The 16345-nt window shown below is 66.2% G+C and overlaps 1 protein-coding gene across 1 annotated transcript in view; it reads right to left on the bottom strand.

Annotated features, from left to right (window-relative positions):
* Window positions 1–4437: 4437 nt before the first annotated feature.
* Window positions 4438–16345, bottom strand: part of PER2 (period circadian regulator 2) — a 31837-nt gene continuing 19929 nt past the window's right edge. The window contains 15 exon segments of the mRNA XM_056819961.1: window positions 4438–5311; window positions 6215–6365; window positions 6513–6705; window positions 7191–7365; window positions 7979–8811; window positions 9424–9678; window positions 10146–10346; window positions 11245–11330; window positions 11408–11552; window positions 12029–12128; window positions 12502–12656; window positions 14127–14226; window positions 14602–14759; window positions 15462–15568; window positions 16206–16284. Of these exon segments, the coding sequence (XP_056675939.1) occupies window positions 5201–5311; window positions 6215–6365; window positions 6513–6705; window positions 7191–7365; window positions 7979–8811; window positions 9424–9678; window positions 10146–10346; window positions 11245–11330; window positions 11408–11552; window positions 12029–12128; window positions 12502–12656; window positions 14127–14226; window positions 14602–14759; window positions 15462–15568; window positions 16206–16284 (2849 nt within the window). The 3' untranslated portion in view covers window positions 4438–5200.

Here is a 16345-nt window from a genome sequence, read left to right as displayed (position 1 = left end):
TAAATTAAAAAGAAAAAAGAAACAGTGAATCGATTTTTTTTTTAAAGAAAAATGAGAAGAATGGTAAGGGGTGGGGCACTGGGAGCTGAGTGACTTTGACTTGCCCAGGGTCACCCAGTTTGCCAGTGTCTGAGGCCCTACTCGAACCCGGGACCTCCCTCTCTAGAGCCCCCCCCTTCATGGATGACTCTGCGACCCATTGGGGGTTTCTTGGCAAAGGCCCTGGAGGGGTTCGCCATTTCCTTCAGCCCATTGGACAGAGGAGGAGCCGCAGGACGGAGAAGTGCTGGGAAGTGTCTGAGGAGGCGGCTTCCCCACTCCAGGCCTTGGAGCCCCGCAAGTAAGAATCGTGGGGCTGAAAAGTGAAGAGACCACCGTCCGACCCCCCATTTTACAGATGAAGAAACTGAGGCCCGGGGAGGAGAAGGGAGCTGCCTAATGCCACCGAGGTGAGGCGGCTTGAACCAAGTCCCGAGTCCAAGTCTGAGCCTGTCAGAGCCGGCGGGCAGTCGGGCTGTGCCCTGAGGCGACAAATGCCGAGGGGCTCCGGCAACACCTGCGGCCTCCAAGCAGCCCCCCCCTGTTTTATTGGGGTGGCTGTTTTCCCACCGCAGTCACTTCCTCCAGTCCAGGGAGCGAGGGGTGCCTTGAAACAAAGAAAAACAGGCGGCCCGGAAAGGCTGCTTGTCCTTAGTGCCAGCCTCAGCGCCGGGAAGAGCTGCCCAACGCGGCCTCGAATCCAGCCTTCCGCCTTGACGTGCTCCAGGGTCTTGCATATGGCTCGTGTCTTGTGCCTCAGTTTCTCCTTCTGTAAAACGAGGAGGGGGTGGTGACTTGAACAGGGTCACCCAGCTGGGAGGTGTCTGAGGTCACGTTTGGACCCGGGAACCTCCCGTTTCTAGGCCTGGATCTCCAGGCACGGAGCCCCCCAGCAGCGCCCTGCTGCTCCTTCTTCAGGCGCCTGATTCTCCCCTAAAGCAAAATCCAACTTTCATGGGCCTGCCATGCCCTGCCGACTCCTCAGGCCCCCCAGGGCTCTCCTCAGCCCCCCCAGGGCTCTCCTCAGGCCCCTCCCTCTCCTCAGGCCCCCCAGGGCTCTCCTCAGCCCCCCCAGGGCTCTCCTTAGGCCCCCCCAGGGCTCTCCTCAGGCCCCCCCCAGGGCTCTCCTCAGCCCCCCCCCAGGGCTCTCCTCAGGCCCCCCCAGGGCTCTCCAGGCAATTCCCAGCTTCACCCCTCAGGATCATCTCCACATGCAGGAGGAATCAGATGTCTGGGCAGCCCCGACCCCCCCCCCCAATGCCCCTCAGGGTCCGAGCCAAGACCTGCCTCAGAGGCTTTTACATTGAATGGGAGAGATGCCACCCAGCCCTCCAGGACCTCTGAATCCCAGGGTGGGAAGCACAAGAGGCCTCCCTGCGACGTGCCACCAAGGGGCGAAGACTGGTGTCAGGGGCAGCTCCCCAGTGTTGGGGTGACTCCCTAGTGCCAAGGGTGGCTCCCCAGGGCCTCCAGCAGCTCCCTAGTGCCAAGGGTGGCTCCCCAGTGTTGGGGTGGCTCCCTAGTGCCAAGGGTGGCTCCCCAGGGCCTCCAGCAGCTCCCCAGTGCCTCCAGCAGCTCCCCAGTGTTGGGGTGTCTCCCTAGTGCCAAGGGTGGCTCCCCAGGGCCTCCAGCAGCTCCCTAGTGCCGAGGGTGGCTCCCCAGTGTTGGGGTGGCTCCCTAGTGCCAAGGGTGGCTCCCCAGGGCCTCCAGCAGCTCCCCAGTGCCTCCAGCAGCTCCCCAGTGTTGGGGTGTCTCCCTAGTGCCAAGGGTGGCTCCCCAGGGCCTCCAGCAGCTCCCTAGTGCCGAGGGTGGCTCCCCAGTGTTGGGGTGTCTCCCTAGTGCCAAGGGTGGCTCCCCAGGGCCTCCAGCAGCTCCCTAGTGCCAAGGGTGGCTCCCCAGTGCCTCCAGCAGCTCCCCAGTGTTGGGGTGGCTCCCTAGTGCCAAGGGTGGCTCCCTAGTGCCAAGGGTGGCTCCCCAGGGCCTCCAGCAGCTCCCTAGTGCCGAGGGTGGCTCCCCAATGTTGGGGTGACTCCCTAGTGTCAAGGGTGGCTCCCTAGTGCTAAGGGTGGCTCCCCAGGGCCTCCAGCAGCTCCCCAGTGCCTCCAGCAGCAACCCAGTGTTGGGGTGTCTCCCTAGTGCCAAGGGTGGCTCCCCAGGGCCTCCAGCAGCTCCCCAGTGCCGATGGTGGCTCCCCAGTGTTGGGGTGACTCCCTAGTGCCAAGGGTGGCTCCCCAGGGCCTCCAGCAGCTCCCCAGTGCTGACGGTGGCTCCCCAGTGTTGGGGTGGCTCCCTAGTGCCAAGGGTGGCTCCCCAGGGCCTCCAGAAGCTCCCCAGTGTTGGGGTGGCTCCCTAGTGCTGAGGGTGGCTCCCTAGTGCCAAGGGTGGCTCCCCAGGGCCTCCAGCAGCTCCCCAGTGCCGATGGTGGCTCCCCAGTGTTGGGGTGACTCCCTAGTGCCAAGGGTGGCTCCCCAGGGCCTCCAGCAGCTCCCCAGTGCTGACGGTGGCTCCCCAGTGTTGGGGTGACTCCCTAGTGCCAAGGGTGGCTCCCCAGGGCCTCCAGAAGCTCCCCAGTGTTGGGGTGGCTCCCTAGTGCTGAGGGTGGCTCCCTAGTGCCAAGGGTGGCTCCCCAGGGCCTCCAGCAGCTCCCCAGTGCCGATGGTGGCTCCCCAGTGTTGGGGTGACTCCCTAGTGCCAAGGGTGGCTCCCCAGGGCCTCCAGCAGCTCCCCAGTGCTGACGGTGGCTCCCCAGTGTTGGGGTGACTCCCTAGTGCCAAGGGTGGCTCCCCAGGGCCTCCAGCAGCTCCCCAGTGCTGACGGTGGCTCCCCAGTGTTGGGGTGACTCCCTAGTGCCAAGGGTGGCTCCCCAGGGCCTCCAGCAGCTCCCCAGTGCCGATGGTGGCTCCCCAGTGTTGGGGTGACTCCCTAGTGCCAAGGGTGGCTCCCCAGGGCCTCCAGCAGCTCCCCAGTGCTGACGGTGGCTCCCCAGTGTTGGGGTGGCTCCCTAGTGCCAAGGGTGGCTCCCCAGGGCCTCCAGCAGCTCCCTGGCATGGGGGGCCGTTGCCTTTCAGTCCTATGCTGGCATCACCCCAACACCCGCCACCTCCCCACAGACCAGAGGGAATCAACGCCCCCTCGTGGCCCCGGAGGCGCTCGGTGACCCCGGGGCTGGGAGGGGGCAGGAAGCCGTCCTCACTCTCTGGTGCTCTCCTGCCCGCTGGCCCAGGGCACCCGCGGAACAGAGGAAGGCGGGTCTCAGCCTGAAATCAGACCCCCCGAGGCTGCCCCCCCACTCCCGAGCGGTGGGGCCTTCGGCAAATCACTGCCGTGCTCTGTGCCTCAGTTTACTCAGCTGTGAAAGGGAGGGCGCTGCAGAGCTCGGACTCTTCCGGCCTCCGTTCTCGCTCGGACCCCGGCCAGCCGCCTGCCGGCCCAGACAGCCCGTTTGTCCCTGGGACGGCCTCCCCCTCCCCAGCCGCTGCTCCGGAGACTTTCTGCCATTTGTCTGGGTCCGGCAGCCTCTTCAAAGGGCGGCCAGAGGCTGGGGAGGCTTTGATCTCGCCAGGACGCCTTCGGCCTCTACTGGAAGCAAACACCATAAAGGGGCCGAGGGGCTCGCTCCAAGGGCAGAGGGGCTCCGCTGTCCTCCCTGGGGGTCCTGCTGACGAAATGGGGGGAAGGCGGGGGAGGGGCGCACTCTCCCAGAGGCCAAGCGCAGGCGGGGGAGGGGGGGGCCCAGACTGCCCGCCGGCGCCTGCGTCCGCTCGGCTCCTTCCTCTTTTCTGAAAGGATGGAAAAGGGGGCCGCGAGATGGCTCTGTGGATGGAGACCGGAGGTCCTGGGTTCGAATCTGCCTTCAGACCCTTCCTCGCGGGGTGACCCTGGCCCAGCCCCGACCTCTCTTCTGCCTTAGAAGCTGCTTCTAGGGAGGGTTGAAGGAACAAAGGATGGCGGAGGGTTGGGGATGCGTCTCCTGAGGGCAAACCCCACCTTCTGTCTTAGATGGGGGGGGGCAGTGACCTGTCCAGGGTCACCCCGCCCCCGTGTTGCCTTCCCCATTCATGCCGGGCTCCCGGGCGGTTCCGGATCCCGCCTGGGCCTTTGACCTGGTCCAGCTCCACCGGCGCCATCCGGTGTGTGAATGGGGTGAGCGGGCCGGCCAGGCGGGGATCCAAATGGCCGGGGCGGGCTGACAGGGACTCCCGGGCGTCCGAGCGCCTCCTCCCCTTTCTTGGGGTCCAGCTAGCCGGAGGGCCGTCTGTCTGTCCATCCGTTTCTGCCCCTCCCCCGGGGCCGAGCCTCTCGGAACACACTCCGGCTAGGCTGAGGCTAAGCAGTGGCCGACGCCAGAGGCCCTCCCCCCCCCAGCTCTCCCGGCGCCCCCCAGGAAGGAGGCGGACAAAAATAGATTCACTTTATTCAGCCGATTGTCTAAAAGGCAAAAAAGTCATAAAAAGGTGACCTTCCTCCGGCCAGAAGGCCCAGAACAAGGCGAGACGCACAATAAATAAGGACGGACGGACGGACGGCGCGAGCCCCTCCCCAGAGGCTCGGCTCCCAACGGCGCCTGGCCGGCCGTCCAGCCGTCCAGCTGTCCAGCCGTCCAGCCGTGCGGCCACTTCACAGAAAGACGCCGGGCCGGATTCTGGACCCAGAATGAGCCGAAGAGCCCCAACGTGGCGCCTCGAGCCGACTCGAGACATTCAGCGCCTGCATCGAGCCCCCAGTGCTGCTTCTCCCTCGTCTCCAGACTCCAAACTGTCGGGGAGCTGCGCGTCCCCCGCCGGACACCACAGGGGTGGCTGGTTCCCAGAACAATTTCTGCCTCCTGGAGGGCCTGCGGAGGGGCCGGAGGGGCTCTGCGGAACCCGGGAGCCGCCATCCTGGCGCCGGCCGCGCCTCCTCTGCCGCCACCAGCTCCTCAGGGGCCGCTTCTTCCCCTCCTTTGGGCTTTGTCGGGGCTTCCTCCTCCAGGGGGGCCGCCGAGGCCGCCTCCGGCCTCCCTTCCTTCCCCGGGACTAAGCGGCAGTTCGCAGAGAGCGAGCGGCTCCATAAATACAGAGGGCGGCCCGGGAAGCGCCCGGGACGTCGGCCACCTTCCAGAGCAAAAGGCCTCCCCGACTCGCCTTTTGTCTGAAACCAAAGTCCCGTCTCCAGAGAGGAGCTAGGTGTGCCCCCGGGCCCCGCAGGCCCCCGCCGGCTCCATGGCGGGACCGTCCTCCTCGTGGGGCGCGTCGCCCCGCTCTCTTGGGCCATCCTGGCAGTCGGGGCACTCCTTGAAAGGAAGGCGACCAGCGTGAGGAGGGTGCCAGAGCTGCCCCGGCCTGGCACCCCTGCTAGCACTGCCCCGGCCTGGCACCCCCGGCCTGGCACCCTCAGACTGGCACCTCTGCTGGCACTGCCCCAGCCTGGCACCTCTGCTAGCACTGCCCCGGCCTGGCACCCTCAGCCTGGCACCTCTGCTGGCACTGCCCCGGCCTGGCACCCCCGGCCTGGCACCTCTGCTGGCACTGCCCCAGCCTGGCACCTCTGCTGGCACTGCCCCTGCCTGGCACCCTCAGCCTGGCACCCTCGGCCTGGCACCTCTGCTAGCACTGCCCCGGCCTAGCACCCTCAGCCTGGCACCCCAGCCTGGCACCCCTGCTAGCACTGTCCCAGCCTGGCACCCTCGGCCTGGCACCCCAGCCTGGCACCCCTGCTAGCACTGCCCCAGCTTGGCACCCCTGCTAGCACTGCCCCGGCCTGGCACCCCTGGCCTGGCACCCCAGCCTGGCACCTCTGCTGGCACTGTCCCAGCCTGGCACCCCAGCCTGGCACCCCTGCTAGCACTGTCCCAGCCTGGCACCCTCGGCCTGGCACCCCAGCCTGGCACCCCTGCTAGCACTGCCCCAGCTTGGCACTGCCCCAGCCTGGCACCCTCGGACTGGCACCCCAGCCTGGCACCTCTGCTGGCACTGTCCCAGCCTGGCACCTCTGCTGGCACTGCCCCGGCCTGGCACCCCCGGCCTGGCACCCCAGCCTGGCACCTCTGCTGGCACTGTCCCAGCCTGGCACCCCAGCCTGGCACCCCTGCTAGCACTGCCCCAGCCTGGCACCCCTGCTGGCACTGCCCCAGCCTGGCACCCCCAGCTCTGCCCCAGAGATGTGGGGGGATGGGGACGTGCAGGCGAGGACCCACCACCAGGTCGAGGGCCCTGGGCAGCGCCCCGCGGGGCATCCACGTGTGCACCTCGTGCAGCTCCCTCTTCTGCTCGTCCCCAAACCGGGGCTGGAATTTCTGCATCAGCTTCAGCCTCTCGCGGTCCTCCTTCAGGACGGCCTCCGGGTTCCTGGCCCAAGTCACATGGACCGGTCAGCCTGGCTGGACCAGCCCAAAGTCCAAGCTCCCCTCCCCCACTGCCAGCAGGGTGCAGAGGACGCTGGGGAAGCTGCCCCTCCCCCAGCAGTCCCCCCCGCCCCATCCCAGGCCCGCTTACCGGGGGGGCACCTGGTAGGTCATCATGACATCCTGGTCCGCGCCGGCCATCAGCAGCCAGATGGGGTCCTGCAGCACCGACCTCATCAAGCGCTCGCCCTCGCCCAGCCTGGGGTCCGCTCGGACCCCCTGATCGTTCTCTGAGGAGTCCACGCTCCCGAAGTACTTGCTCGTGCGGCTCGTCTCACTGCCGCCTTTGGGGACAGAGAGTTGTGGGTGCGGCCGCATGGGTAGTGCCAGCGTCTGGGGGCACCCGGGGGGCAGGGCGGGGCCCCATTTTGGCTTTGATTATTGAGGTTCCCAGATAACTGGGGGTGCTGGGGGGCTCCTGCTACCCGCCAACTCTGAGGGGCTCCTCCCTGGCCCTGCCCAGGGAGAAGGGGGTGACCAGACTTGAGGGTGACCCCATCGGGCAATAAGCATCACCTGGGCACCATGCAGAGACGGGATGGGGGAGGAAGAGGGGGGCAGGGAAGGAGGGTGCCGCTCAGCTAAGTCTCTGCGCCCCCGGCTTGTCCCCCACTTTTTAGTGGCAGGTTTTGGGGTGTTTATGGGGAAGGACATGTCCCGGGCCCAGAGGTGATCTCAGCCGCCTCCTGGCTGTGTGACCCTGGACTGGTCACTTGAGCGGGCGGGGCAGAGCCGCAGGGGGTCCCAGCCCGAGGCCAGCCGCGCTCACCTGTGCCGGTTCCGGATGTGCCGCAGCCCAGAGAGCCAGAGCCCAGGGACTCGGAGGCGGCCGAGGCGCCGCTCCCGGAGGAGGCCGAGCGGCCATCTTCGGCCAGCAGAATGTCCAGGAAGTCGCTGGACACAGAGAGGGCGTCGCTGCTGTGGGTGTCCGCGGCCGGTTCCATCTGGGGAGAAGAGAAGCGGATGCTTTAGGGAAGCAGCTGGCCCCCCCCCCGACCCCCCCGCAAGCCGGCCCAGCCCCGTGGCCTGATCTTGTGGTCACGCCCAGCGTCTGGGGTGTCCGGTCACCCCCGGAACGCTGGCGCCCCGGCACCGGGCCACCCCAGGAAGAGCTCCTTGGCCGAGTTTTAAGCCGAAGAGGCCGGCCTGAAGCCGAGAGCGTCCTTCCCCAAAGGAGGCCACGAGGGCTCCGGGGAGGCCCCGGCCTTTGCCTTCCCTTCAGCCACGGCCTCTGGGACCTGGAGCTGCCGGGCCTCCCGAGGGCGACCGACGGCAGCCCCACGGGGTCCCCCGGCCTCTGCCTCGCTGCCGCTACCCATGGCGGCCCCCCGAATCCCGGGCCAGGCCAGGGAGGCGCCTGCCCGGGGCCTTCTCGCTGCTCGCCGTCCCTCCCAGGCTCAGAGCACGCCAAGGGGGAGCCCAAGCTTGGGGCGCCCTGAAAAAGGGGACGCGGAAGGCTCGGGAGACCCCAACCTGCCCAGGTTCCCCCAAGAGCCTCGGCGGCGGCTTCTTAAGGAGCGGTCAAGAGGCCCCCGGACGGACGGACGAGACGCTCACCCTGCAGGGAGGCGCCGCTCTGTCCGCGAGCTCCGCCGTCTGCCCGTGGGACGCCTCGCTGGGCAGGCTGTGCCCCCCCAGCGCCCCGGGGACGGGCACGGGGCCGCCGTCCGCCAGCGCCTTGGGCACGTCCTCCAGCTGGAGCAGGTTGAGCTGTAGGGGGGAGCTGCACCGCGACTGGAACAAGGGGGGGGAGCCCCGCTCCTGTGGGCTGGCGCAGCGCGACGGGCCGTCGGGGGCCTCGGGAGCGGCCGGCCTCTCCCTCTCGCCCGCCCGGGCCGCACGCGCCGGCCGTGCTGGGCACGCCGTCTGCGACGGGAACGCAGCCTGAGCCGGGCGCTCGGGCCGCGCCACCAACGCCGCCGGGGAGGGGCACGCGGGGTGCTGCGGGCAGCCGCTCGGGCCGGTGGTCAGCGCGGGGAACGTGTAAGCGGGCAGCACGACCGCCACAAGCGGCGCCGGGAAGGCTGGCGGCGGCTGCAGGGACACGTAGTGCTGCGAGGGCCCCGCGCTGCTCAGAGGCACCTGCGGGCCCGAGGGGGCTCCTGCGGCCGGTGGGACGACGCCAGGGGACGGAAACACGGGCAGAGGGTAGGGGGGCACGAGGGCAGCTAACGGGGCCAGAGGGCAGCTGGCCTGGGAGGTGTCCGAGGGCGACCAGGCCGTGGAATTGAGGCCGAGCAGCGGAGAGCGGGGAGGGAGGTGGGCACCGGACGTGGTGCTGTCCGAGGACTCCTGCGGCTTGAGGCGCTTGGACTTCTGCTTTCGGTTCTTGCCCGTTTTTTTCCAAGCGGAATCCACTCCCGAAATGCTGCTTCTTAGTCCGCGAACAACTAAAAGGCAGCAAAAACGACCAGAATGAGATTTCCAGGACCCTCCCTTGGAGCCCCCGGGGTGCCCTCCTGGCAGTGCCGGAGTCTGTGGGTGCTTCTCCCCTCCCCCTTCGAGGGGCTGCTGACCGGGAAGGGAAGGGGGGAGCCCTGGGCAGGACAGGGAAGTGGCCGGCTCTAACCAGAGACACAGAGGCTGGCTGGGCACTAAGGGGGTGACCCCAGGTCCCTCATGGCAGCACCTCAGACCGGAGCCAAGGCAACAGCCTCTGTGAGGAACGGGGCCAGCTCTGGGGAGATGGAGAAGCCCAGCCACACAGGACTCCCCCTTTCTTCTTTCTTGTGCCCCGCAGAGCGGCAGCCCCCCAACCCAAGACTGTCGGGGAATCCCAGGCCCGTCCGTTCGTGGCCTTGCCCTGACGGCCCTGACAGCCGAGCTCCCACCAGGATGGCACTGGTCAGATCTGCCCCAGCGGGAAGGCCTGCCGGGAGGAGAAGGGACGAGGGACGAGGAACGGAGGCTGACCAACAAGCCCAGCCCAGCCAGCTCCGGAGGACGTGGGGGAGTTGGGGGAGCAGCGAGGTTCTGCCCTAGAAGCAGTGACGGGCACTCACCGCGCTCTCCCGGGCGCCCCTTGGATCTCTCGTGCAGATAGTAATGACAGCGAGACTGGAAGGCGCTGAGCCTTCGCGTTTCCTTGAACCTGTGCAGGAAGCTCTGCTCCTCCTTCTGTGTGTGGGCCGCCAGCACCTCCTTGGTCAGGCCCACCTTCTTGGGGGGCCCCTGCTCGGGGCTCGAGTCGCAGTGGGAAGAAGGGGCGGCCACGCTGTCCAGGGACTCCATCCCACTGGCTGGGTCTTCTATCATCTCTGGAGCAGAGGGAAAGAGGGAAAGGCGTCTGGTGAGACCTAGCCATGGGGGGCTCCTCTCCTGCCTGGCCCGCGGGGGGCCCGGGGCATGCAGGGAAGTTTGGGGTCACCTCTCTGACTTTTCTTCAGTCCTGATCACAAGGCAGAAGAGTGGGAGGAGCTGGGGAAGTGGGGGGAAGTGACTGGCCCATGGTCCTACAGCTAGGCCAGGGTGGATGCCAGGCCCTGCCCCAGTCCCGGCTCTGTCTATGGGGCCTCAGAGCTGCCCTTGCCTTTGCTTTCCAAAAGACCCTCCATCAATGTCAAAATGAAGGAGGAAAACCTCAATGAGCCCCAAGGCATTTGCCTCATTAAACACAGGAGGCCCAGCGAGCCAGCTCAGTCCTTTCTGGAGGACCCTAACCTGGGACACGCAGCACTGCTGTGGCCAGTTGCGGAGGGGACTCGTGCTGGGAAGATGAGCCTACCTGACTCGGGCTGGAGCTTTTTGTCCCCGACGTGGACCAGGGTGCTGCTGTAGCTGCACTGGCTGGTGAGGGAGACGACGCTCTCCGCTTTTCCGGGCAGCGCCAGGGAGGTCAAGTGAGCGCCCACAACGGGGGCCCCGCTCGCCTGCGCCGTCTTCAGGACGGCCGGACTCAGGGAGACCTTCGCCATGGACGTCTCCTCTTTAGAAGGGATGAAGGAAAGGCACAAAAGGGAAAGTAGGTGAGAAGGCAGTGAGGGGCGCCCCAGCACAGCCTGGCCCCCCAGTGTCCAGTTCCTAAACTTCCTGCGGGCTGGGAAGGAGCCCAGAGAGGGGAGTGCTTGAGGCTGCCAGAGGCTCCTCCCCACATCAGCCTGGGCTTAAAGATGGCCACCCGGCCTCCGCCTGTGGCCCATTCCGGCGCATCTGCACTAAACTTGAGGCACCCCGAGAAAGCCTCGAAGGTCCTAAGACAGAACCGAAGGATTCCTCCTTCCTGGAGTTCACACTCTGCAGGGGACAAAGCAGGTGCCCACAGGAGCCTCTGAGGGGGTGGAGGGGAGGAAGAGTCTCAGATGGTGGCATTTGAGAGGCAGGGAGGGGGAGGCCGTGCCTGGGAGGGCAGTCCAGGAGCCGGAGGACACCCTGCTGGGGCAGGGTCACAGCAGGGGCATATCTGGGCACAACAGGGGCATATCTGGGCACCGCAAGGGCATAGTTGGGCACTGCAGGGGCATAGCTGGGCACAGCAGGGGCATAGTTGGGCACAGTGGGGGCACCGCAGGGGCATATCTGGGCACCGCAGGGGCATATCTGGGCACAACAGGGGCATATCTGGGCACCACAAGGGCATAGTTGGGCACTGCAGGGGCATAGCTGGGCACAGCAGGGGCATAGTTGGGCACAGTGGGGGCACCGCAGGGGCATATCTGGGCACCGCAGGGGCATAGCTGGGCACAGACAGGCTTTGGGGAGTCCCCGGAATCATGTACCGCGTCTCTTCGCGCACTCTGGAAGCCCCGGCCTAGGGACGAGGCCATCACTAAAGGGAGCCCCCACTGGAGGTCCACCAGGTCTCGCCGGCGAGGGCTGCTGCTCACCGTCCGAGGGGGCCGCCGGGCTGCCGGGGGGCAGCGCCTCGCACTTCCTCTTGAGCGGGCCGGCCACGCTGCAGCTCTCCAGGTACCTGGGGGGAAGGTGAGACAGCCTCAGAGGGGGAGGGGCAGCTGGCAGGGCCGGCCGGCGGGCTCGCAGGAGGCCTACCTGATGACGCTGTCCAGGCAGCTGATCTGCTGGTACGAGTACACGGTCTGGCTCCTGCAGGCCGGCTCCTCGGGGCCGGCGGGCTTGGGCAGGCCGCCGGCCGCCCGCTCCTGCTCCATCGCCAACGTCGCTTTTGTTTGGCTTCCTGCAAGAAAAGCAAAAGCGCCTGCCACTGGCCGTCCCCCCATACCGTTCACGCTGGCGAAGCCCGTGATGGGGGGCCGTTCCTCCCCCGCCGGACCGGCCCAGAGCCGCTGTTGAACCCAGGGCAGCCCCTCCTCTCAGGGCTGGCAGAGTCCATAAAGCAGGCCTGGGCCCGCCTCCCGCTGGCTGGCCCGCTCTCTCTTTGGAGTTCTGAGTTCCAGTCCTGCGTCTCGGGGTCCCCATAACATCTCTGCGTGGTCTGTGCCACGATGCCCTCCGCCCGGTGCCCACCCAAGCGCCGCCGTCGCCCCTCGGGATGCAGCCTGTCCATCCCGCGGCTGGCGGGCCGGGCCGGGGAAGGGGGGCCGGAAGAAGCTGGCCGTGAGAGGTCCCCGACAGCCAGAAGAGGGAGCGGCACCGCTCAGGAGTGGGCAGGCGGCCGGGCCAGGCCTTCAGGGCGCCCCAGAGAGGCTCTACCTGCAGCGGCCGCCCTGCTCTCCTCCTGCCTCTCGCTCGGAGCCGCGCCTGGACTCGGGACCTTCGGAGCCTCTTTACTCGTCGTCCCTTTTCGGGTCATCTGAAAAGAAGATACAAACAGCATCGGTCAGAGGCCGCCCCTGCGCCAAGAAGCCGAGGCCGGCAGTAGAACCCGGAGCGCCCGTGGACTTTTGGCACTTCTAAGATGCTCTTCTGGGGGCCCTCGAACAGGGTCCCCCCTTCTGCAGGGAGAAAGGCTGGGCTGAGGGGCCAGAAGGCGCTGGCACCGCCCACAGGACGCTGCTTCCTTCGGCGAAGTCTGCTCAGCCTCCAGCTGGCCTCTTTTTATACAACTTGTACCGGGAGCTTCAGGGAGGAGCCCCAAAAGGGAGGCAAAGCCTGCCCATGGCGAAGGCCCGGCTTCCTCCACCCAACAGGGCCCCACTGTGGGACGGAGGAAGGTGCCCACGTACCGGCCTCCTCTTCCTCGAGTCCTCCTGCAGATGCCCGTTGCTGTCGCTGGAAGAGGTCTGGCTCATCAGATGCTCGTGCGAGCCGTTGCTGCCCAGGCTGCCGTAGCCACTCGAGCCGCTGTGGTGGACCGGCTGAAAAGAGAAACCCGCCTTCACTGGCCTGCCCTCGCGAGCTGCCCTCGCCGATCCAGGCTCTCCTCCAAGGACGTGCTCCTAGAGCGAGCCGAGGAGGAAGCCAGGAGTCTGAAGGAGCCTCGTGGGCCTACAGAAGGGCTTCCCCATCCCCTGTCCCCAGTGAAGAGCTCACTACCTGCCTGGGCAGCCCAGAACATCCAGTCTAAATGGTCCCCTCCAGCCCATTTTTCCACTCCACCCACTTGCCCTGTGTGGCCAAACAGAAGAGGGTGGCCCTTCCTCCCTCCTTCCTTCCTTCCTTCCTTCCTTCCTTCCTTCCTTCCTTCCTTCCTTCCTTCCTTCCTTCTTTCCTTCCTTCCTTCCTTCCTTCCTTCCTTCCTTCCTTTCTTCCTTCCTTCCTCCCTTCCTTCCTTCTTTCCCTCCTTCCTTCCTTCCTCCCTTCCTTCCTTCCTTCCTCCTTTCCCTTCTTCCTTCCTTCCTCCCTCCCTTCCTTCCTCCCTCCCTCCCTTCCTTCCTCCCTTCCTCCCTTCCTTCCTCCCTTCCTCCCTTCTTTCCTCCCTTCCTTCCTCCCTTCCTTCCTTCCTCCCTCCCTTCCTCCCTCTCTCCCTCCCTTCCTCCCTCCCTTCCTCCCTCCCCCTCCTTCCTTCCTTCCTTCCTTCCTTCCTTCCTTCCTTCCTTCCTTCCTTCCTTCCTTCCTCCCCTCCTTCCTTCCTTCCTTCCTCCCCTCCTTCCTTCCTCCCTTCCTCCCTTCCTTCCTCCCTCCCTCCCTCCCTTCCTCCCCCTCCTTCCTTCCTTCCTTCCTTCCTTCCTTCCTTCCTTCCTTCCTTCCTTCCTTCCTTCCTTCCTTCCTTCCTTCCTTCCTTCCTTCCTCCCTCCCTCCCTTCCTTCCTTCCTTCCTCCCTCCCTTCCTCCCCTCCTTCCTTCCTTCCTTCCTCCTTCCCTCCCTTCCTCCCTTCCTTCCTCCCTCCCTCCCTCCCTCCCTTCCTCCCCCTCCTTCCTTCCTTCCTTCCTTCCTTCCTTCCTTCCTTCCTTCCTTCCTTCCTTCCTTCCTTCCTCCCTTCCTTCCTTCCTTCCTTCCTTTCTTCCTCCCTCCCTTCCTTCCTCCCCTCCTTCCTTCCTTCCTTCCTCCTTCCCTCCCTTCCTTCCTTCCTTCCTCCCTCCCTCCCTCCCTCCCTTCCTCCCTTCCTTCCTCCCTCCCTCCCTCCCTCCCTTCCTCCCCCTCCTTCCTTCCTTCCTTCCTTCCTTCCTTCCTTCCTTCCTTCCTTCCTTCCTTCCTTCCTTCCTTCCTCCCTTCCTTCCTTCCTTCCTTCCTTTCTTCCTCCCTCCCTTCCTTCCTCCCCTCCTTCCTTCCTTCCTTCCTCCTTCCCTCCCTTCCTTCCTTCCTTCCTCCCTCCCTCCCTCCCTCCCTCCCTCCCTCCCTTCCTTCCTTCCTTCCTTCCTTCCTCCCTCCCTCCCTCCCCCCCCCCCCCCCCGCCCAGGCCTACTGCAGCAGCAGCTGTAGATCTGCTCCGTGATCTCCTGGACACTGGCATGGGGGCTTTTCTCTTCGGGGCAGGCGGGAGCAGCAAAGACGTCCCGTTTAAAGGCCCCCTGAACAAAGGCAGCGAGCTTAGTCCTCCCTCCGTGCCCTCCTGGGCCCTGAGCGGGCCTCGGGCGCGCCGGGAATGAACTTTCTGTTTTAGTGGCTTCGCGGGAGGACGTCGGGCCGCGGCTTCAGAGCCCAGCCACGATTCCGTAGGGTGCAGCCGCCTTCTCTCCCTGACCTCCGCCCGGGGAGCGCCCTCGAATCCAGGACTTGGGGCTGCCCAGCCCCGCTCTTGCACCGACCGCGACGTCCAGGCCTGACCGAGCAGACCTGGAGCACAGGCCGGCTTGGCTGCCTGGGGGAAGCGGCCCTGGCCGGGCAGAGAAGCCGGGACGTCCCCCCCCTCCCCCCTCCCCCGCCCCGTCCGTCCTGGGCCGCACTCACGTGCGCACTTTGTGTCTCCCGATGATGAAGGAGACTTTCCTGTTCCAAGGGTTGATGAAGCTGGACCAGCTGGTGTCCATCGTGACGTAGTCGCCGTTCCGAGTGCAGAAGCGGATGGGAGAGTAGTCGAAGGGCTGCCCGCCGTACTGCAGGACTGTGGGGGAGAAACGGTCAAGGCTGGCCGCGCCTTCCAGGCACCTCCCAGCCTCCCCTTCCGGCTGGGATGGCTCCGAGGGGAGGCGGAAAGTCAGGGTCAGCCAGCCAGGCCGTGCCTGAGGCAACATTTGAACCCAGGACCTCGGGCTGCCCCTCCTTAGAGTCATTCTTAACCACTTCAGAGGCGCAGAAAGCGGCGGCCTTTCCTCCGGGATTAGAGGAGGCCCTCCGAGCGCTCCTCCCAGAAGCCGCTTTTCAACGGACTAGTTCCTGCTTCTGGCCTGAGCTCTCCGCATGGACGCGGCGGGTCCCCCACGGGTGCCCCCCTTCCCTTGGGGTCTCTGGGGAGAAGGGGGAGGGGGCGTCACCTGTTACCCAGTTATCTGCCCGGAGTGGAGAATCACCACGGGGGCTCCCCCAGGGGCGCCCCCCAAGGGGGCCCCATGCTTTCCTCCATGGTCTCCCCTCTCTGGCGGCAGTCAGGCTGCTCCTTCTCTGGGCTCTCCCAAGGCCCTGCGCCACGCCCCGCCACACCCTCCTGCAGTGCCCCCTCCCCCTCCCTGCACTCCCTGGGGGGGGGGCGCATTTACACTGGGGGGGAGGGGGAGGAGAGCTCGTGCCCAGGCGGGGGGTGGGGGGGGGGGGTGGGGGGTGGGGAGGGTCCGAGGCCCGACAGCGCCCGGCTGGGAGGGCTACTTGCTTTTTTTGTGGACGGCCAGCATGAGGGGCCGGTCGTGCGGGTGCAGGCGCAGCAGGACGGGCGTCCCGATCAGGTCCTGAGGCAGGTAGCCCAGCAGGGGCACCGCTCTGCAAGGGGGGAGGCCGAGGCTGGGGGGCGTCGAGCAGGGCCCGGCCAGCCACCTTTGAACCCAGGACCTCCTGCCCCTGGGCCTGCTCTCTGCCCACCACGCTGCTTCGGCCTCTGCGCGTGTGCACACAGACGCACACACGCACACGCACACACACGTGCGTGCACACACATGCATACACACATGCACATGCACACACGCACACACGTGCGTGCACACACATGCATACACACATGCACACGCACATGCACACACGCGCGCACACACGTGTGTGCACACGGACGCACACGCAACGCGCATACACACAGTGCACACACATGCATGCACACACATGCATACACACGCACATCATGTATACACACAATGCACACACATGCATACACACATGCACACACGGACGCACATGCACGAGCGCATACACACAATGCACACATATGCACACACACACGCACACACAACGCATGTGGACACACGAATGCGCGTGCACATGGACACACACACCGCACACACAAACACACACATGTCCATACACACATACATGGCACATATATGTACACGCACGCACGCACACACATGCACGCAGGCCTGTGTCTGGGCCGGAAGCCTCCCCGCCCGGGCCAGCTCTGAGCTCTCACCTCTCGTCGATGTCTTGGAACAAGCAGTTCGGGGTGTGCGTCGTGGTGAAGATCCTCTTGTCGGGCGGGATTCGGGGCGCTGCAAGGGCGATGGACAAGAGGGCTGGCTGTGACGCCGCCGGGGGCACGCGCGGCCCCTT

The sequence above is a fragment of the Monodelphis domestica genome, chromosome 2 (assembly GCF_027887165.1).
Source record: "Monodelphis domestica isolate mMonDom1 chromosome 2, mMonDom1.pri, whole genome shotgun sequence".
In the NCBI taxonomy this organism is placed as follows: domain Eukaryota; kingdom Metazoa; phylum Chordata; class Mammalia; order Didelphimorphia; family Didelphidae; genus Monodelphis; species Monodelphis domestica.
The sequence above is the reverse complement of the archived record's forward strand: the minus strand, read 5'-3'. Positions and strand labels throughout refer to the sequence as shown.